The sequence below is a fragment of the Gopherus evgoodei genome, unplaced genomic scaffold (genome assembly GCF_007399415.2).
Source record: "Gopherus evgoodei ecotype Sinaloan lineage unplaced genomic scaffold, rGopEvg1_v1.p scaffold_47_arrow_ctg1, whole genome shotgun sequence".
NCBI lineage: Eukaryota > Metazoa > Chordata > Testudines > Testudinidae > Gopherus > Gopherus evgoodei.
Genome location: NW_022060068.1, coordinates 126,536 through 149,315, shown reverse-complemented (window position 1 = coordinate 149,315; position 22,780 = coordinate 126,536). Strand labels below are relative to the sequence as shown.

General features: G+C 44.9%; 1 protein-coding gene and 1 long non-coding RNA gene across 6 annotated transcripts in view; one reads left to right on the top strand and one right to left on the bottom strand.

Moving 5' to 3' along the window:
• SMARCD3 (SWI/SNF related, matrix associated, actin dependent regulator of chromatin, subfamily d, member 3) overlaps positions 1-22,780 on the top strand; it is a 210,912-nt gene that overhangs the window by 89,798 nt on the left and 98,334 nt on the right. For 2 of the 5 annotated variants that reach the window (XM_030546622.1, XM_030546619.1), the window contains exon 1: positions 11,741-11,886. The exons of 1 other annotated variant lie outside the window; for it this stretch is intronic. In XM_030546622.1, the coding sequence (XP_030402482.1) occupies positions 11,809-11,886 (78 nt within the window). In that variant the 5' untranslated portion in view covers positions 11,741-11,808. Of the gene's footprint in view, positions 1-8,511; positions 8,718-11,740; positions 11,887-22,780 lie in introns of those variants that run through there. 2 more of the 5 variants (XM_030546623.1, XM_030546620.1) reach the window with 2 other exon arrangements.
• LOC115642930 lies at positions 1,568-8,647 on the bottom strand. Its single transcript, XR_003998261.1, has 3 exons — positions 8,613-8,647; positions 1,757-1,858; positions 1,568-1,664 (listed from the first exon to the last, which is right to left on the bottom strand). It is a non-coding gene; the product is annotated as an uncharacterized LOC115642930 (long non-coding RNA).

Sequence of the window (22,780 nt, the reverse complement as noted above, 5' to 3'; positions counted from 1 at the left end):
AACATCCCATCATAGGCCATTAGGCATATTTACCGCTAATAGTCAAAGAGCAATGAATTGCCAAAATTAGGCTATCTCATCATACCATCCCCTCCATAAACGTATCAAGCTTAGTCTTGAAGCCAGATATGTCTTTTGCCCCCACTGCTCCCCTTGGAAGGCTGTTCTAGAACTTCAGTCCTCTGATGGTTAGAAACCTTCGTCTAATTTCAAGTCTAAACTTCCCGATGGAAAGTTTATATCCATTTGTTCTTGTGTCCACATTGGTACTGAGCTTAAATAATTCCTCTCCCTCTCTGGTATTTATCCCTCTGATATATTTATAGAGAGCAATCATCTCTCTCCTCAGCCTTCTTTTACTGAGGCTAAACAAACCAAGCTCTTTGAGTCTCCTTTCGTAAGACAGGTTTTCCATTCCTCGGGTCATCCTAGTAGCCCTTCTCTGTACCTGTTTCAGTTTGAATTCATCCTTCTTAAACATGGGAAACCAGAACTGCATACAGTATTCCAGATGAGGTCTCACCAGTGACTTGTGTAACGGTACTAACACCTCCTTACCTTTGCTGGAAATACCTTGCCTGATGCATCCTAAAACCGCATTAGCTTTTTTAACGGCCATATCACATTGGCGGCTCATAATCATCCTGTGATCAACCAATACTCTGAGGTCCTTCTCCTCCTCTGTTACTTCCAACTGATGTGTCCCCAGCTTATAACAAAAATTCTTGTTATTAATCCCTAAATGGATGACCTTGCATTTTTCTCTATTAAATTTCATCCTATTACTATTAATCCAGTTTACAAGGTCATCCAGATCTTCCTGTATGATATCCTGGTCCTTCTCTGTATTGGCAATACCTCCCAGCTTTGTGTCAACCACAAACTTTATTAGCACATTCCCACTTTTTGTGCCAAGATTAGTAATAAAAAGATTAAATAAGATTCGTCCCAAAACCGATCCCTGAGGAACTCCACTAGTAACTTCCCTCCAGCCTGACAGTTCACCTTTCAGTATGACCTGTTGTAGTCTCCCCTTTAACCAGTTCCTTATCTATCTTTCAATTTTCATATTGATCCCCATCTTTTCCAATTTAGCTAATAATTCCCCATGTGGAACCGTATCAAATACCTTACTGAAATCGAGGTAAATTAGATCCACTGCAAAAGCAGCAATGAGTCCTGTGGCACCTTGTAGACTAACAGATGTGTTGGAGCATGAGCTTTCGTGGGTGAATACTCACTTCATTGGATGCATGTCATCCAACGAAGTGGGTATTCACCCACGAAACCTCATGCTCCAATATGTCTGTTAGTCTATAAGGTGCCACAGGACTCTTTGCTGCTTTTACAGATCCAGACTAACACGGCTACCCCTCTGATACTATCATTTAAATCAGTTTCTGTACCAGATGATTGGAGGAGAGCTAATGTGATACCGATTTTTGAAGAAATTTCTAGAGGCGACCCGTCAGTGCTTGGCCAATTGGTTGAAACTATAGTGAAGAACAGAATTATTAGACACACAGATGAACACTCAGTTAGCTTTTGTAAAGGGAAGTCATTCCTCACCAATCTACTAGAACAGTGGTTTTCAAGATGCATGTCTGCAGAATATCTAAGATTGCCAGAGGGGTCCACATCTCCATTTGACATTTTTTAGGGATCTACAAATGAACAAAGGTTGAAAATCACTGTATTCAAATTATTTGAGGGGGTCAACAAATCTGTACAAGGTGATCCAGTGGATATAGTGTACCTGGACTTTCAGAAAGCCTTTGACAAGGTCCCTGACAGAAGACTCTTGGGCAAAGTATGCAGTCATGGGATAAAGAGGGAAAGTCCTCTCATGGATCAGTAGCTGGTTAAAAGACAGGAAACAAAGGGTAAGAATAAATTAACAGTTTTCATAATGATGAGAGGTATATAGTGGTGTCCATATTCATAAATGATCTGGAAAGAGGCCTAAACAGTGAGGTAGCAAAATTTGCAGACATACAAAATTATTCAAAATAGTTAAGTCCAGAGCAGACTGCGAAGAGTTACAAAAGGATCTCAGAAAACTGGGTGACTGGGCAACAAAATGGTGGATGAAATTCAGTGCTGATAAAGGTAAAATAATGCACATTGGAAAACATAATCTCAACGATACATACAAAATGATGGGATCTAAATTAGCTGGTACCTCTCAAGAAAGCCATCTTGGAGTATTTGTGGTTAGTTCTCTGAAAACATCTACTCAATGTGCACAGGCAAACAAAACTAACCATGTTGGCAACCATTAGGAAAGGGATAGATAATACAATAAGACAGAAAATATCATAATACCATGAATATACCAATGGTACATCCACAGCTGGAATACTGCATGCAGTTCTGGTCACCCCATCTCAAAAAAGATGTATTAGAATTAAAAAAGATACAAGAGAAGGACAACAAAAATGATTAAGGGTATGAAACAGCTTCCATATGGAGAGATTTAAAAGATTGGGATTTTTCAGTTTAGAAAAGGAATGACTAAAGGGGGAATATGATAGATATCTATAAAAACTTGAATGGTGCAAAGTGACTTAAGGAAGTGTTATTTACTTCTTCTCGTAATGCAAGAACTAGGGGTCACAAAATGAAATTAATAGGCAGCAGGTTTAAAACAAAAGGAAGTACTTCTTCACACGACGCACATTCAGCCTGTGGAACTCATTGCCAGGGGATGTTGTGAGGGCCAAAACTATAATGGGGTTAAAAAAGAATTAGATAAATTCATGGTTGATAGGTCCATCAATAGCTATTAGCTTAAATGGTCAGGGATGCAACCCCATCCTCTGGGTGTCTCTAGTAGGGTGACCAGACAGCAAATGTGAAAAATCAGGATGGAGAGTAATAGAAGCCTATATAAGAAAAAGACCCCAAAATTGGGACTGTCCCTATAAAATCGGGACATCTGGTCACCCTAGTCTCTGATTTCAAGAAGCTGGGAGTGGACAACAGGAGATGGATCACTCCATGATAGTCTGGTCTGTTCATTCCTTCTGAAGCACCTGCCATTGGCCACAGTGAGAAGACAAGATATTGGGCTAGATGGATCATTGTTCTGACCCAATATGGCCATTCATAGACTCATAGACTCATAGACTCTAGGACTGGAAGGGACCTCGAGAGGTCATCGAGTCCAGTCCCCTGCCCTCATGGCAGGACCAAATACTGTCTAGACCATCCCTGATAGACATTTATCTAACCTACTCTTAAATATCTCCAGAGATGGAGATTCCACAACTTCCCTAGGCAATCTATTCCAGTGTTTAACTACCCTGACAGTTAGGAACTTTTTCCTAATGTCCAACCTGAATCTCCCTTGCTGCAGTTTAAGCCCATTGCTTCTTGTTCTATCATTGGAGGCTAAGGTGAACAAGTTTTCTCCCTCATCCTGATGACACCCTTTTAGATACCTGAAAACTGCTATCATGTCCCCTCTCAGTCTTCTCTTTTCCAAACTAAACAAACCCAATTCCTTCAGCCTTCCTTCATAGGTCATGTTCTCAAGACCTTTAATCATTCTTGTTGCTCTTCTCTGGACCCTCTCCAATTTCTCCACATCTTTCTTGAAATGCGGTGCCCAGAACTGGACACAATACTCCAGTTGAGGCCTAACCAGCGCAGAGTAAAGCGGAAGAATGACTTCTCGTGTCTTGTTTACAACACACCTGTTAATGCATCCCAGAATCACGTTTGCTTTTTTGCAACAGTATCACACTGTTGACTCATGTTAAGCTTGTGGTCCACTATGACCCCTAGATCTCTTTCTGCCATACTCCTTCCTAGACAGTCTCTTCCCATTCTGTATGTGTGAAACTGATTGTTCCTTCCTAAGTGGAGCACTTTGCATTTATCTTTATTGAACTTCATCCTGTTTACCTCAGACCATTTCTCCAATTTGTCCAGATCATTTTGAATTTTGACCCTGTCCTCCAAAGCAGTTGCAATCCTTCCCAGTTTGGTATCGTCCGCAAACTTAATAAGCGTACTTTCTATGCCAACATCTAAATCATTGATGAATATAGTGAACAGAACCGGTCCCAAAACAGACCCCTGCGGAACCCCACTTGTTATACCTTTCCAGCAAGATTGGGAGCCATTAACAACTACTCTCTGAGTACGGTTATCCAGCCAGTTATGCACCCACCTTATAGTGCCCCATCTAAATTGTACTTTCCTAGTTTATCTATAAGAATATCATGCGAGACCGTATCAAATGCCTTACTAAAGTCTAGGTATATCACATCCACCGCTTCTCCCTTATCCACAAGGCTCGTTATCCTATCAAAGAACGCTGTCAGATTAGTTTGACATGATTTGTTCTTTACAAATCCATGCTGGCTATTCCCTATCGCCTTACCACCTTCCAAGTGTCTGCAGATAATTTCTTTGATTACCTGCTCCATTATCTTCCCTGGGACAGAAGTTAAACTAACTGGTCTGTAGTTTCCTGGGTTGTTTTTATTTCCCATTTTATAGATGGGCACTATATTTGCCCCCTTCCAGTCTTCTGGAATCTCCCCCGTCTCCCATGACTTCCCAAAGATAATAGCTAGAGGCTCAGATACCTCTTCTATTAACTCCTTGAGTATTCTAGGATGCATTTCATCAGGCCCTGGTGACTTGCAGGCATCTAACTTTTCTAAGTGATTTTTTACTTGCTCTTTTTTTATTTTCTCTTCTAAACCTACCCTCTTCCCGTAAGCATTCACTATACTAGACATTCCTTCAGACTTCTCAGTGAAGACTGAAACAAAGAAGTCATTAAGCATCTCTGCCATTTCCAAGTCTCCCGTTACCGTTTCCCCCTCCTCACTGAGCAGTGGGCCTACCCTGTCCTTGGTCTTCCTCTTGCTTCTAATGTATTGATAAAAAGTCTTCTTGTTTCCCTTTATTCCCATAGCTAGTTTGAGTTCATTTTGTGCCTTTGCTTTTCTAATCTTGTCTCTGCATTCCTGTGTTATTTGCCTATATTCATCCTTTGTAATCTGACCTAGTTTCCATTTTTTATATGACGCCTTTTTATTTTGTAGGTCACGCAAGATCTCGTGGTTAAGCCAAGGTGGTCTTTTGCCACATTTTCTATCTTTCCTAACCATCGGAATAACTTGCTTTTGGGCCCTTAATAGTGTCCCTTTGAAAAACTGCCAACTTTCTTTAGTTGTTTTTCCCCTCAGTCTTAATTCCCATGGGAGCTTACCTATCAGCTCTCTGAGCTTACCAAAATCCGCCTTCCTGAAATCCATTGTCTCTATTCTGCTGTACTTCCTTCTATCCTTCCTTAGAATTGCAAATTCTATGATTTCATGATCACTTTCACCCAAGCTTCCTTCTACTTTCAAATTCTCAACAAGTTCCTCCCTATTTGTTAAAATCAAGTCTAGAACAGCTTCCCCCCTAGTAGTTTTTTCAACTTTCTGAAATAAAAATGTTGTCTGCAATGCAGTCCAGGAACTTATTAGATAGTCTGTGCCCCGCGGTGTTATTTTCCCAACATATATCTGGATAGTTGAAGTCCCCCATCACCACCAAATCTTGGGCTTTGGATGATTTTGTTAGTTGTTTGAAAAAAGCCTATCCACCTCTTCCACCTGATTAGGTGGCCTGTAGTAGACTCCCAGCACGACATCACCCGTGTTTTTTACCCCTTTTAGCCTAACCCAGAGACTCTCCACACTTCCGTCTCCTATGTCCATCTCCACCTCAGTCCAAGTGTGTACATTTTTAATATATAAGGCAACACCTCCTCCCTTTTTCCCGTCTATCCTTCCTGAGCAAACTATACCCATCCACACCAACATTCCAGTCGTGTGTATTATCCCACCAAGTTTCAGTAATGCCAATAATGTCATAGTTGTACTTATTTATTAGCACTTCCCGTTCTTCCTGCTTATTACCCATACTTCTTGCATTTGTATATAGGCATCTAAGATACTGGTTTGATCTTGCCTCCCAGCTTTGCCCTGACCCTCCTTTCTTTCTGCCATTATAGCACGTGCTCCTTCCTGTTTCCAACCCATCTCCCAGGTCTTGTTCCCCACTTACCTGTGGGCTTTGCTCACCTGTCCCCGTCGAACCTAGTTTAAAGCCCTCCTTACTAGGTTAGCCAGTCTGTGCGCAAATAAGGCCTTTCCCCTCTTCGAAAGGTGAATGCCATCTGTTCCTAGCAGTCCTTCCTCGAATAGCATCCCGTGGTCGAGGAAGCCAAAGCCCGCCTGGCGACACCATCTTCGCAGCCAGGCATTCACCTCCATGATGCATCTGTCTCTGCCCGGACCCCTACCTTCAACAGGAAGAATCGAAGAGAATACCACCTGCGCTCCAAACTCCTTATCCCGTACTCCCAGAGCCCTGTAGTCACTCTTGATCTGCTCAGCGTCACACCTCGCAGTATCATCTGTGCCCACATGGATGAGTAGCATGGGGTAGTAGTCAGAAGGCCGGATAATCCTCGACAATGCCTCTGTAACATCTCGGATACGGGCCCCTGGCAGGCAGCATACCTCCCGAGATGAACGGTCAGGGCGACAGATGGGTGTCTCCGTCCCTCTCAGCAGAGTCTCCAACCACCACTACCCTACGTTTCTTGTCAGTTGTGGCAGCAGACCTCCCAGCCTTAGGGGTACGAGGCTTCACCTCCTTAACTGTTGGGGGTGATTCCTTCTCTCCTGTATCAAGAAGAGCATAACGGTTATCTTTTACCACAGCAGGAGGGTTTGCAGCAGGGGTGGAGCACTGCCTGCTGCTAGAAGTAACCAGCTAGCTGTGTCCACCCTGAGCCTCCTCCTCCACTGGTGTGTCAGATACACCCTGAGGCATCTCCTCCTCCACTGGTGTGTCGGTAGCCCTGTGAACTGGGACAGCTACGTCAGCTGTCTCCACATGGATACTGTCCAGGAATTGCTCATGGATATGGATGTTCCTCAGCCTAGCCACCTCCTCCTGTAGCTCTCCCACCTGCTGCCTGAGAGATTCCACCAGTAGGCACCTTTCACATTGGATGCCACCCCCAGCCTGGATATCAGTAAGTGGAAACTGCAAATTACAGTCTTTGCAAGCCCACACCAGAATCTGGGTAAAAGCATCCATGCTTTGGTGCTCTGTCTGTCTACAGGCACAGGTGGAGGAGACAGAAGCAGTGCTGGCACAGGTGTTGCGGGTCCTCCTTACCATTGTAAGCCTCCCTCTGTCAAACTCTCTCAAATTCCCATCTGGAGCTCCCTGTCCGCTCTGCTCTGCCCAGTGATGCTGTATGTGCTCCTCCTTCACCTGGAGAACTCCCTTGCAAAACTCCCTGTTAGCAGCTCCTGTTCGCCTACCATTATTATGGTGTTCCCTAACTTTTGAGTGTTTGACTTTCTTTTAATTTTTTTTTGTGATTACTCGAATTAATGAGAATAACTTCAGTTAAATTAGAGTAAAAATGTAGATAGAGATATAATCCCCTTCTGCTTCAGGGCATAATAAATAAATAAACCAACCACAAACTGGATTAAGAACAAATTTAATTTGCGAGATTATTCCATAACCACAAACAAAACCCCAAAACAAAAGCCATAATGGATACCTTCCTCTGAATCATCTGAGACTGGCCACTGGTGGAAATAGAATATTGAATTATATGTGCCACCAGTCTGATCCGATACTGCATGTCCTGTGTTCCTGTCTGCAGACTCAGGCAGACAGTGTTGCACTGTGGTCACATCCGGAAGGTTCTTTCACAACCATAAGGGCTAAACTTTTGTTTTGTTTTTAATGAAAGCTTAAATTCTATAGTGACTGTTTCTCAGACTCCTCGAGTGGATTTGTCACATCCAGTTCTAAATAAGTGTGTCAAAATGTCCTTAAAATATCCCATATTCTGCTTTATAGACTGTATTTTAGATAAGAGAAGCCCAGGTCTGGGGAGTTCGACTCTAGGAAAGATTGGGCCCAGGGAAGCAGGACGGAGGGAATGAGGTGTCTCTGTTACTGCTCCTCAAACTACTAAAATGCTTTCACATAGGGGCCAAAAAACGATTAGTAAAAAGAGCAGAAAACAAGGTGGGTGCAAAGCTTGTTTGGTCTCTGGGTGTCCCCCAGGCAAGACAGGTCTCTCCCTGTATCCCACAGAGAACACTAGGGGAGAAGGGTCTCTTCCCCCCTTTAAAGTATGCTATGGGGATCTCCCTACTCCCCCACCCTTAAATAAGGCTGTGAGGTCCTTCTCCCTCCTTCTCCTGCCCCGAGTACTGCAGCTTTCTCTCTGTCTCTCTCAAGACCTCCACAGAGAACACTCCAGGTCTCCAGCTTCTGTCTGAGCCTGAATGGTTTCCTTGTTCCTGGGCACTGAGACCCTGTGCTGCCTCTTTCAGGTCCACTCTGTGGGAATTGGGGCATTCTCAGGGGGCTGGTGTGTGCAAGCAGAGTAGGTCATTGTGAGGTGCACGAGCCATGTTTTCCGGGACAGAAGGAGTTAACCTTCCCAGTCCATCCTTCCTCAGCCTCCTTCTCTCCCTCCCTCCAGCTGCTGCCTTTTGAGTCCTGCAGCTAGGCCAGGGGCTGACCTTCACAGGGAGAGTTTGCTCACTGAGCATGCTCACTTCCTTCTGCTGTCTCTCATCTGCTCCAGGGACCTCTGTGCTCACAGGCAGCGTCCTGCTGGGGAGGAATGTATACAGCACATCCCGGCTCCAGGCTCACCACAGGTCAGGGGCCCAGGCTGCCTTTGTGCTCCAGCTGTGGGACCACTAGCTCCTGCTCCCTGGCTCTCCCTGTCTGCACTGCTGGGAGAAGAGCCGTTGCCATTTGGTGCTGTTGGTGCTTCAGTGACTGAAGGAGAGATGGGGGGACATTAAGGGGGATTCCTGTTTTGACTGCTGCAGCAGCCAGCACTGGCTGAGGCAAGGCGTAGCCCTACACCACAAGACACTCCTTTCACACTTTCATTGCTCAAATACTACAGTGAGGGGGGCTGAGTAGGGATGAGGGTGGATTTATGATAAATAGATTTGGATGAGGTTCTGCTTTTTGTGGCATTGGGGTGAAGGTGTATCCTTAAACTTATGGGAGTGCTATAAACACCTGAAATAGAGGAGCTAGACAATAAATGTCTTTTCTTACATCAGCTAGGCTGGTTCTGGAGAACTGTGTCTTTGCAACCTCATGTCTTGCTGTGTGGCTGCAACCTCATGTCTTGCTGTGTGGCTGCTGTGTGACAGCAGTTTTAATATCCTTTGTGTGTGTGTTGAGCCTTTGTATCTGCCTGTATCTTTGTGTGTATGTCTGTGTAAATGATGTATTTATCTTTTGTGTGTAGATATATTTGATTATATAAGGAGGAGACTATATTAGAAGGGTTATTTATTATAGCTCCCATCCAATCATACAGAAGATGGGAATTAATTACGGAGATTTTTATATCTATTTTATATGGTGATGTCTCTGAGGCTGGAACTGTTCATAGATTCATAGAGTTTAAGGCCATAAGGGACCGTTAGATCATATAGTCTGATCTCTGTAGCACAGATCATTACATTTCACCCTGCATTGAGATGAGCCACTTGTTGGCTAACGTATCTTCCAGGAAGGCATCCAGTCTGGATTTGGTTAATTAACTCTGTGTTAGTTATTGGTATACAGATTAATAAAATGGGCACTGATTGGGATCCACAGTAGAAATAGTAGGAATACCTTTAGAGAAAGATGTTTCAATAATGCTATTGCCACTGAAGTTGGTGTTTTCGCCAAAGATGGTAGCAACCAGAGATGGATGTGTTTTCTGATGAGAACTTGGCAATGTTTGCTATGCTAAAAGCAGGACAAAGGGCTAGAAAGGATGGCCCATGCATTTCAGTATGCTTTTGGGACCTGAAAGGGAGATGAGAGTGAAGAGATACAAGCCAGATGCTGCCTCACCAAAAATGGAGGAGACACACAGTTGTCTGGAACCAGATTACAGTTGTGTTTTGTCCAAGCCACAGATGGGTGATCTGCTGGATGAGACATGTTGGTCTGCTGGGCAGGTTCCTTCTGAGAGAGCTAGTTGACAGAAGCTCACATCATCCTAGCATTTCTGGTATTCCTGCAGGGATCCCTGGATACTAGTGCTTGGGTTAGAGCCACGCTGAAGGGTTAAGAAGTCCTGTTTCCCCTGTATGTGAGGGGTTGAAGGATTTGGGGGATTGATACATTAACCCAGAGATGCCTGTGACTTGCTGCTAAGTTCCAGCTTATTCAGTATTTCTTCTGTGGGTTTGTTTCTCAGTACAATGGTCTAGGCAGTGACATATTTGAGATCCGGTTACTTCCCTGCTCATAGTCTGATCAGACAATTCTTAGCCCCTAAACAAGACTCTCCAGCAGAAGAATAGGATAAACCCCTCTTGTAACCTGGCAACATCTCCTGTATTGCTGTGGTAGGCAAACAGTGAAATGTCAACCCCTCTCAAGCTGCAGACACCAAGAAGCTCTCAGTAAGCAGATTGCTGCCCCAGGCCACCTCTGTCCATTCTACCATTATGGAAGAGCCAGCCCTGCTGAGTAGGGAATGGCTGCTATATTTGTCTACAGTCACTGAATTGCCAGTGTCCAACACATTTGCTGGTGAAGTCTTAGGGCATCTGCAGTATGAAATGGGCTATAAAATCTGTATTACCTCACCGACCTTGTTACTCTAATGCCCTGGGACCGACATGGCTACAACACTGCATACATATGTAAAATCCATAGTCAGTGTCTCTTTACTTTACCCATCTCTTCTTTCTCTTTCACTTAAATGGGCGTGGCAGCTATACTCCATGTTCCCCATGGTATGCAGATATTATTTCCTGGGCAAGACATGCTTTCTTGTATACATTAGGCTTTTTGTTACATCTGGCTTGATATTTATGCCTAATGGCACCCACTGGGTTATGGTTTGTGCCTATCAATCACCTTTGAGGTGTCTGTCACTCTAGTATGTAAGAATAAGGGCAGGTCACCCTGGCAAGGTTATGGGAGTATTGTAGAAGGGGAGTAGCAAATCAAGCAGCACGCTCCAGTCACCAGCTCTGTGCTACACTGACTCCTTTTTTCACAGACTCCGCTTCTCTGTGTCCTTTTTCTGTACACGCACACAGACAGACTCTCTCTCTCTTTTCCTAGCTCTCTCTCTCCTGCTATTTCTCTTTCTTGTCCAAAGGGCTTAGTTTGCAGTCTTATTTGCTGGAAATGCTGCCAGTGAATGTTTGTGTGTGCTGCCTGCCAGGTCTCTGGGGAAAAGGCCTGGAAATACAGTGCAGGAGGAGCAGTGGGAGCAGGGGAAAGCCATTGTTTCTCACTGCTTGCCTGGTGCATTTTCCAACTGGAAAAATCTCTCTGTGAGGCAGTGAGTTTCATGTCATTGCCTAAGCCCTGCCCTTCCACCCCCCCGCCATTGCTCAGTATTTGCCATCCCCTCATGCTGAGGAGGAAAGGTTGCCGTACTGCTACTAAAAAGCTCAGACGTGTTTTCAATTTGCCTCCTGCTTATCTCTGTTGTTTGGACAGAGAGGTTTAAAAAGCTGGATTTTCTGTCCCTGCAGAGTAAACACAGAGAACCCGGCAGCACAAACTATTTCTGGCTTATCAGTTGAGGAATGCAGCAGCTGAGGATTAGCGTGAGTGGGCCGTCAGGAAAGCCCTGAAGGGGCCCCCTCCTCACTCAGCTCTATTAGAAGTGTGAGAGCCCAGCAGGACTCAGAGGGGAGAGTTGGAGAAAAAGGCAGAAAAGGGAAAGAAAGAGGAAGAGAGAGAGTGAGAGAGGCTGAGCAGACCCTGATGGCTACAGATGAAGTTACAGGAGGGGCTCGCAAAGCTACGAAAAGCAAACTTTTTGAGTTTCTGGTCCATGGGGTGGTGAGTCGGGAAAGTTAGTGAGCTGGCTTGGTCTGAATAGAGGAGTGAGTGGAGACTAGAGGCTCTGTGCTGGGCTGAAAGCAGCCCCTACAGTATCTTCTGGGGGCTTCGGCATAATGCCGTATAGCTAGAACACAGGGATCTGTGAAGCCCCCAGAACATGCTCTGAGTCACTGGTAATGCAGGGTTGTGTTTGGGGAAATGTGTGCTGCAATTTCTGCTCTTGACTTTCCATGAATGGTGAATGGTTTGCTTTTGAACCTGATCACAGTGCAGGCTCTGAACTGGATCTGACCCTAATGGGCTCATTGGACACTCGGTTCTGTTGTCAAACTTTTGTGCGGTGTTTGTTTTTTAATTCAGATGAAAACCCAGTGAAACCTTGAATGGTGCTGCCTCTGGTACTTGTCTTATACTTAGCTCTCCTGTATCTTCTGTCTGCCTAACAGGTGGCTTTGAGGGGTTCTAAGAGATTAGCTCTGCAGATCCTTAGCAGTCTGTAGGCACTCATTGGTTAGGGAATCTTAGATGGTCTGGGTGCTATGCTTTAAGGAATCATTAAATCTTTTTAAGATTACTGCAGTGTTTGGAGACCTCCTGACACTCCAGCTCCCCATTTATGGGGAATTGCAAGCCCCGTCCCACCTTTATTGGAGAACATGTTCTTTAGATGCTCCTGCCAGTGATTGAGAACAATCACAGCTTATGACATTGGGATTTCTTAAGGAGACTTTAAATTTAGCAAACATCAGAGTACTGGAAAGTCCTAGAAGTACAAATGCTGAATGAATTTCAATGATCATGTGTATTTTCTCTTTTGAGAGCTTCCTGCTATGACATTTCCAAGACATCAGCTAAGAGCTTCTATATCAAGATCACAGGAATCTTAAGCGCTCCCTTTTCAGATTCCCTAAGTGTCTCCATAATTCAGGACATGCCAATCCTGGCTGCTTAGAGTGTAACTTGTAATTTACAAACATTAGATACAGTGAGATGTGCAAGGCTAGGGACATTGAAGTGGTATGCTGTTTGTGTGAGAACTGAGAGATGATGACCATTGTACTTGTGTCCTTCAGAACTAGTTAAGGAATATATTGTGAGAATACACCTGATATACAGGGCTGGCCTGTGGAGTGGCCTGGCAGTGCATATGTGGGTGGACGTGCAGGTGTGGCCTGGTGGGGGGGGGGTAGTGAGTGGGTATGTGGGCAGGGGTATCTGGGTTTCAGATGCACAGGCCTGCGGGGGCGGTATGGCAATTGGCAGTTTATGCAAGTGTGGCCTAGTGGTGGGTGAGTGGGAATACGTGGGGTGGGTGGACATGTGGGAGCATCCTGGTAGCAGATGGGGGCAGCCTGGCATATGGGGTGGCCTGGTAAGCAGGCATGTGGGGCGGCCTGGTGGCAGGTGCATTGGCATGTGGGGGCAGCTTGGTGAGCTCACAGTCTGTCGCTCAGGAGTGGCCTGGCAGCAGATGAGTGTGTGGATGTGCACATGGGTGTGACTTGGTAGCGTATGGCAGGCTTGCGGGGTGGCCTGGTGGTGGATGGGTGTGCATCTGGGTGTGGATGAGCATACAGAGATGGTCTGGTGGAAGGCAGATGGGTGGACGGCCATGTGGGGTGTCTTTTTTTACAGTTTCCAAGGGCTTTTTTGGTAATTCCAGACTAATTAACTTTTCTGTGGTACTAGGAAGATAAAGAACATAAGAATGGCCACACTGGGTCAGACCAACTGTCCATCTAGCCCAGTATTCTGTCTCTGACAGTGGCTGGTGCCAGAGGTTTCAGAGGGAATGAACAGAACAGGGCAATTGTTCAGTGATCCATCCACTGTTGTACAGTCCCAGCCTCTTTCAGTCAGAGGATTAGGGATACCTGTTTGGCAGAAATGGTTATGGTAAAACACCTATATGGACATGATGTGATAGAGAAAAATTAGCTTCTGTAAAGGAGAATCAGGTCTCTTCAATATCTGAAATTTTTGAGGGTGTTGACAAAATGGTGGTTACAAGGGAACTGGTTTCCACTGTTTATTAGGACTTTCAAAGAGCCTTTGATGTAGTTTGTCAAAGAAGGGTATAAGGAAATTATTTCCTTGTCTGCACTGGGATTTCAGTCATAAGACTGTGTAACTATAGTTGTGCAAGCCCCTGGTGTAGACACTTTTGCACCATGACTTGCTTTAGTGCAGCTTTTCCCTGGTTTCAAGATCTGACAGGACCTCCTCTGCCCCATTCACCCCTTTGACCCCTCTCCATCAATGAAATTGAGGCTTCTTGCTTGTTCTCCTCTAACCTGTACACCTGTCCCAGTGACCCCATTGCTTCCTGCTTGCTTCTCTCTCACCTCCACTCTCATCTCCTCCCTTGCCCTTCTCTTGAATCTCTCGCTTTCCCCGGGCTTCTTCCCTTCACAATATAAGCACAGATTAGTCTTCCCTATCATAAAAAGTAACCCTTGACTCTACCTGCCTCCTCAACTACTGTCCCATCTCCCTTCCTCCGCCAACATAATTGAATGTGCCATTTGCAATTGTTGCCTTGATCTCTGTCTATCTGAGCGATTGATCATCACCATAGTATCTGAGTCCCATTCATGTAAAATCAACGGCAGTAAGAAAGTCCCAAATGGATTTATTGAAGTCTGTGCCTCTCCTCTCTGTTTGGGATAAAAGCTCTTGCTGGGGTAGTGTTTTCGTTTATTTTGGTTGGTTGGTTTGTTAGTGGGGGAGGGGGTGGTGTTTGAGGTATGTGGGGATACCGACACCCTGAATGTCATTCTTGCTATGAGGAGTCCAGTGGCACATTAAAGACTAACAGATTATTTGGGCATAAACTTTTGTGGGTAAAAAAAATCCTTCTTCAGATGCATGGAATGAAAATTACAGATACTGGCATAAATATACTAGCACGTGAAGAGAAGCGAGTTACCTTACAAGTGGAGAACTGGTGTTGACGAGGCCAGTTCAGTCAGGGTGGATGTGGTCCGCTCTCAATAACTGACGAGGAGGTGTCAATACCAAGAGAGGGAAAACTTTTGTAGTGAGCCAGCCACTCCCAGTCCCTATTCAAGCCCAAATTAATGGTGTTAAGTTTGCAAATGAATTGTAGCTGTGCAGTTTCTCTTTGAAGTCTGTTTTTAAAGGTTTTTTTTGTTGAAGTATGGCTACTTTTAAATCTATTATTGAATGTCCACGGAGATTGAATTGTTCTCCTACTGGCTTTTGTATGTTACCATTCCTGATGTCTGATTTGTGTCCATTTATTCTTTTACATAGAGACTGTCCGGTTTGGCCAATGTACATGGCAGAGGGGCATTGCTGGCACATGATAGCATATATCACATTAGTAAATGTGCAGGTGAATGAGCCCCTGATGGTGTGGCTGATGTGGTTGTTACAGGGATTGGTTCCTGGGTTAATGTTTCTGTGGTGTGGTGTGTAGTTGCTGGTGAGTATTTGCTTCAGGTTTGGGGACTATCTGTAAGCGGGGACTGGCTTGCCTCCCAAGGTCTGTGAGAGCGAGGGATCGTTTTCCAGGATAGGTTGTATATGGTTGATGATGTACTGGAGAGGTTTTAGCTGGGGGTGTATGTGATGGCCATTGATGTTCTATTATTTTCCTTGTTGGGCCTGTCCTGTAGTAAGTGACTTCTAGGTACCCGTCTTGCTCTGTCAATCTGTTTCCTCACTTCCCCAGGTGAGTAATGTAGTTTTAAGAATGCTTGATAAAGATCTTATAGACTCATAGACTCTAGGACTGGAAGGGACCTTGAGAGGTCATCGAGTCCAGTCCCCTGCCCTCATGGCAGGACCAAATACTGTCTAGACCATCCCTAATAGACATTTATCTAACCTACTCTTAAATATCTCCAGAGATGGAGATTCCACAACTTCCCTAGGCAATCTATTCCAGTGTTTAACTACCCTGATAGTTAGGAACTTTTTCCTAATGTCCAACCTAAATCTCCCTTGCTGCAGTTTAAGCCCATTCCTTCTTGTTCTATCATTGGAGGCTAAGGTGAACAATTTTTCTCCCTCCTCCTGATGACACCCTTTTAGATACCTGAAAACTGCTATCATGTCCCCTCTCAGTCTTCTCTTTTCCAAACTAAACAAACCCAATTCCTTCAGCCTTCCTTCATAGGTCATGTTCTCAAGACCTTTAATCATTCTTGTTGCTCTTCTCTGGACCTCTCCAATTTCTCCACATCTTTCTTGAAATGCGGTGCCCAGAACTGGACACAATACTCCAGTTGAGGCCTAACCAGCGCAAAGTAAAGCGGAAAAATGACTTCTCATGTCTTGTTTACAACACACCTGTTAATGCATCCCAGAATCACGTTTGCTTTTTTTGCAACAGTATCACACTGTTGACTCATATTAAGCTTGTGGTCCACTATGACTCCTAGATCTCTTTCTGCCTTACTCCTTCCTAGACAGTCTCTTCCCATTCTGTATGTGTGAAACTGATTGTTCCTTCCTAAGTGTTCTTGTAGGTGTTAGTCTCTGTCTGAGGGATTGGAGCAAATGTGGTTATATCTTAGGGCTTGGCTGTAGACAATGGATCATGTGATGTGTCCTGGATGGAAGCTGGAGGCATGTAAGTAAGTATAGCGGCCAGTAGATTTCTGGTATAGGGTGATGTTTATGTGACCATCACTTATTTGCACTGTAGTGTCCAGGAAGTGGATCTCTTGGGGGACTGGTCCAGGCTGAGGTTGATGGTGGGATGGGAAATTGTTGAAATTCAGGTGGAATTCTTCAAGGGCCTTCTTCCCATGGGTCCAGATGATGAAGATATCATCCATGTAACACAAATAGAGGAGGGGCGCTAGGGAATGAGAGCTGAGGAAGCGTTGTTCTAAGTCAGCCATAAAAATGTTGGCATACGGTGGGGCCATGCGGGTACCCGTAGCAGTGCCATTGACTTGAAAGAATAAGTTGTCCCCAAATCTGAAATGGTTGTGGGTGAGGACAAAGTCACAAAGTTTAGCCACCAGATGTACCATGGCCTCATTAGGGATACTGTTCCTGACAGCTTGTAATCCATCCTTATGTGGAATATTGGTGTAAAGAGCTTCTACATCCAGGGTGGCCAGGATGGTGTTTTCAGGAAGATCACTAATGCATTGTCGTTTTCTCAGGAAGTCAGTGGTGTCTCAAAGATAGCTAGGAGTGCTGGTATTGTAGGGTCTGAGGAGAGAGTCCAAATAGCCAGATAATCCTGCTGTAAGAGTGCCAGTGCCTGAGATGATGGGGCGTCCAGGATTCCCAGGTTTATGGATCTTGGGTCGCAGATAGAATAACCCTGGTCTGGGCTCTAGGCGTGTGTCTGTGTACATTTGTTTCTGTGCTGTAGCAGGGAGTTTCTTGAGCAGATGGTGTAGTTTCTTTTGGTACTCTTCAGTGGGATCAGAGACTAGTGGCCTGTAGAATGTGGTGTTGGATAGTTGCCTGACAGCTTCCTGTTTGTAATCCAACCTGTTCATGATGACTATATTACTGCCTTTGTCAGCCCCTTTGATTATAATGTCAGAGTTGTTTCTGAGGCTGTGGATGACAATGTGTTCTGTACGGCTGAGGTTATGGGGCAAATGATGCTCTTTGTTCACAGTTTCAGCCTGTGCACGTTTGCAGAAGCACTCTATGTAGAAGTCCAGTCTGTCATTTCAACCGTCAGGAGGAGTCCATGCTGAGTTGTTCTTCTTATAGTGATGGTAGGAGGGTTCCTGTGGGTCAGTGCGCTGTTCAGTGGGGTTTTGAAAAATATTCCCTGAGTCATAGACAGCAAAAATAGGCTTCTGGATCACTGCAAAACTGTATCGTGTGATGGTTAGGGGGCAGAAAGAGAGTTCCCAAGATAGGACAAACTCTTCTGTCAGGCTATGTGTGTGGTTGGATAGATTAACAATATTGTTAGGTGAGTAAAGGGTACCACTGTTGTAGCCCCCTGTGGCATGTAGGAGTTTAGATAGTTTACTGTCCTTTTTCCTCTGTAGAGCTGTAAAGTGTGCATTGTATATGGCTTGTCTCGTTTTTGTAAAGTCCAGCCACATGGTAGTTTGTGTGAAAGGTTGGTTTTGTATGAGAGTCTCCAGTTTTGAGAGCTCATTCTTGATCTTCTCCTGTCTGCTGTACAGGATGCAGATCAGGTGGTACCTCAGTTTCTTTGAGAGTGTGTGGCACAATCTCTCACCATAGTCAGTGTAGTTTATCAATTGCAATGGATTTTTTTTCCTTCAGTTCATTTGGTGTAATGTCCGTCTGTTTGCACTTGGAGAGGAAGATGATATCTGTCTGTATCTTTATAAGTTTTTTCATGAAGTTGATGGATTTTCACTTCATATGGCTAAATTCAGTGCCTTGCCTGGTGCCAAGTATCAGAGGGGTAGCCGTGTTAGTGTGTATCCACAAAACCAAACATGGCTACCCCTCTGATATTTGGCACCATTCTTGCTATGGTAGAAAGACTTTTTTGAAGAGGAAAGTTTTGCAGTGTTTCCTGAAGACTGTCAGACTCTCAGTTCACCTGATCTTCTCCAAAAATATGCTCCATGGCCAGATCCTCTCAAATGAGAAAGCTTTGTTTCCATCTTTCACACAGTTTGGCTTCTACCCTCTCCGCTCCACCCAAATTACTTTCACTAATTACGTCTTCTCAGCCAAATCTCAAGGCATGTACTCCATCTTCATCTTCCTTAACTTCTTGGTGGTCGTTGACATGGATGATCACACCCTGCTTCTTTAAATTGGGTTCCTCTCAAACTTTGTCTCCTATCTTCTTATGGTTCTCTCTCCCTCATATCTTCTTCAATGTCTTATTTGGTGAGTCCTCCTCTTCCCTTCTCTTTGTGCATTTCCCAAGGTTTTATCCTGGTTCCTCTCCTTTCTTCTGTCTGCACACTATTTCTAGGTGCTCTTATGCAAAAGCATGGCTTTAATTACCATCTTTATGCTGATCTACTTGTCTGTTGATAAACTGTCTGCCTCTATCCAATCCTGCCTCTCAGGCTATCTTTCTGACATTTCCTTGTAAGGTGTCCAGCCATTATTTAAGCTCAGCTTGGCCAAAACTGAGCTAATAATAATCTTTCCCCATTCTCCCTTTTTCTGTCTGTGGACACCACCACAATCCTCCCTCTCACTCAGCTCTGGTCTGCATGTCATCTTTGACTCCACCCTCTCCTTCAACCCATGTATACAGGCAGTATCTAAATCTAGCCACTTCTTCTTGTACAGCCTCTCAAAGATCCAGCTTTTTTTTGCTGGTACATCCTGCCAAAGCTTTTGTCAAAGCAACTGTCACATTGCACTTTGATTCCTGTAATCTCTTCCTTTCTAGCCTTGACACTGCCAATCCAGGCTTCATTATGTTAATTCAAAATGCTGCTGAGAGGTTTATCTTCCTGTCCTGTGCTTCTGACCTATTCACCCTCCTTTTTGTGTCCCTTCACTGGTCCCCCTTCTCCACCTTTCCAAACACCACCGTTTTCTGACTATTATTTGCATAACTGTAGTTCCGAGGAGTCCTAGTCATGGGCCAGGCCCCCTACTGTGCTATGTGCTGCACAACTCAGTACAACAGGATGGTCCCTGCCCAAGGAGTTTATAATGTCAGCCTAAGACAAAGGATGGATGCAGATAGACAGGGGAGTACAAGGAAACAATGAAATAATATTGGTGATAGGCAGTGGCCACGACACACCAGCAGCTAACTGTTGTCAAATGATGTCTTCTTGTGTAAGCCTGTCCCTCATTTGTCCCCTCCCTCCCTATCAAATCAAATTTCTTCCTGCAATGTTTTTGATACCAACTTGGGATTACCTACTTTTCCCATAAGTATCTTTGCTTTTTTCCCCCCCTAGTCTGTTGTGCTTGTTAAAATTCGTAAATCCACCAACTACTCCTCTTTTAAATCCCTCTTTAAAATTTATTTTTGGCATGATGCCTACTAATCATTTCTAGTGTCTAGTATTGGCTAGATACTGAGACTGCTAATTTATGCAAACATACCCATCTATTACTTTGTCCCCTTGACCCAACCTCCACACCACATTTGTCTGCTTATCAACCTGGCGATAAAATTAGACTTTGAGTGCTCTGGGGCAAGGACTCTTTGTTTCTTTATTTCTTTCATTCATTCATTTGTACAGTAGCTAGCACAATGGACTGGAGTCTCTAGGCACTACCACAATATAAATAAGTGATAAGGGGGATAGGTGGTCAGTGTTCCTTTTGGCTAAAGGCTAACAATGGAGTATGGTGTCAGAAGAATCCATACAAGGAGTGGTGGTGGTTAATATAGTTATCTGGAAAAGGAGTTGAGTCCTAATTTTTAATCTGCAGATTTTGCCACAAAACTTTTCATACATTGTTGGGTTTTAGATTAACTGAGGGAACCATTCAGGAGAAAGGCCTGGACATCACAGTGGCCTGTCTAATATGAAGCAGTCACCAAGAAAGATAGCAAAATATTAGCATGTGTAAAACATGGGATGGAGAATAATCTAGAAAATATTCCAATCTGAATCAATGGCATGCTCTCACCTGGAATATGGTCTTTGGCTTTGGTCATCCTAGCTACAAAAAAAGTTAGAGCAGAAAGAGAGGTGGCTCAGAGATTGATGATGACAATTAGAGGCCTGAATAAACTTCTCTGTGAACAGAGAATGAAAAGATGAGGACTATTTAATTTATGCAGGAAATGAAATAGAGGGGATAAGACAGTGATATAAAATCATAGAAGTGAATGACTGAAAGGGCCCTCAGTAGGTCATCTAGTCCAGTCCCCTGAAAGATAACAAATGGTATAGAGATGGAAATCAGGCAAGCTTCTTACTTTTTCTCATAATACTCCTCTACCTCGATATAATGCGGTCCTTGGGGGACAAAACAATCTCACCGTGTTATAGATGAGACCGTGTTATATCAAACTTGCTTTGCACCCCCCGTTCCTTGTTCCCTGACCGCCCCCTCCTAAGACCCTCCCTTCCTAATCACCCCCAGGACCTCACCCCCTACCCAACCCCCCTGTCCCCTGACTGTTCCGACCCCTATCGAGCCCACCACCACCTGACAGGCACTCACCGGCAGCAGCGTGAAGCAGAGCAGCGTGGCCCCAGCCCGCTGCACTCCACCAGCTCCCAGCTGTGGCACTCCACTTCCAGCTGTCCGTGAGTTTGGGGAGGTTGGGGAAAGGATGCCCTCTACACTCACTGGTGGCGGGAAGCTGAGTGAGACGTCCCCAGCCCGCTCCACTCTGCCAGCTCCCAGCCGCGGCACTCCGCTTCCCGCCGCAGGTGAGTATGGGGAAGTTGGGGAAAGGACATCCCCTGTACTCACCTGCAGTGGGAAACAGAGCGCTGCCGCTGGGAGCTGGTGGAGTGGAGCGGGCTGGAGCCGGGCTGCTCCGCTTCTGCCACTGCTGGTGAGTGCAGGGGAGATCCCTTCCCCCAAGCCTCCTCCCCTGAGCGACACGCCTGGGGCTGGGGCGAGGGAAGCAGAGCAGGCTGCTCCTGGCCCCCCACTAATCTCCCGGGCCACTATGGGACTGCGGGGTCCCCAAAAGTGCCATCCCACAGCTCCTGCCCCCGAGACCCTGGGAGGGGGGAAAGCCTCTGACCGCCCCCAAGACCCTCTGCCCCTTATCAAACCCTTTGGCCCCGGCATGGTCCGGCACCCTTAACACGCTGCTCAGAGCAAGGTGTCAGAGCTTTACTGTGTTATATGCAAACCTGTGTTATATCGGGGTAGAGGTGTATAAGTACAAGGGCACATTCAACAAAACTGAAAGATAAGTTTAAAACTGATAAAAGTAAATGATTTTTCCCAGCATGTAACTAGCCTGTGGAACTCACTGCCACAGTATGTCATTGAGCCCAAGAGCATAATAGGTTAAAAACGATTAAACAGTTACGCAGTTAATGAGAATATAAAATTACATTCAAACGGGTATTTTTTTTAAAAGGGATATACATTTTGCTTCGAAACATAAGCCAACCTGAGACTCACAGAGCCTATGAAGATACTTCCCCTTTGGATAAGTTATTCCATATCTCTCATGCAGGACTTGTTGCACCTTCCCTGAAGCATCAGGTCTTGGCCATTCTCAGAGACAGGATATTGGAGATGATGGATCACTGCTTTGCTCTTTATGGCAATTCATGTGCTGAGTTATTAGACAAACAAACTCAGAGTATGTTCTAGAAAAATTGAGAAAAATTTTGAGCAAAACTGACTGGAGGAGAAGAATGTGATCAAGAACAGTCAACATGGATTCACCAAGGACAAGTTATGCCTGACCAACCTGATTGCCTTCTATGATGAGATAACTGGCTCTGTGGATTCGGGGAAAGCAATGGACATGATATACCTTGATTTTAGCAAAGCTTTTGATACGGTCTCCTACAGAATTCTTGCCAGCTAGTTAAAAAAGTATGGATTGGATGAATGGACTATAAGATGGATAGAAAGCTGGCTAGATCATTGGACTCAATGTGTAGTGATCAACGGCTTGATGTCTAGTTGGCAGCCAGTATCAAGCGGAGTGCCTCAGGGGTTGGTCTTGGGGCCAGTTTTGTTCAACATCTTCATTAATAATCTGTATGATGATATGGATTGCACCCTTAGCAAGTTCACAGATGACACTAAGATGTGGGGGAGGGGAGATATGCTCTAGGGTAGGGATAGGGTCCAGAGTGACCCAGACAAATTGGAGGATTGGGCCAAAAGAAATCTGATGAGGTTCAACAAGGACAAATGCAGAGTCCTGCACTTAGGACAGAAGAATCCCATGCACTGCTACAGGCTGGGGACCAACTGGCTAAGCAGTAGTTCTGCAGAAAAGGATCTGAGGATTACATTGGACGAGAAGCTGGAGATGAGTCAACAG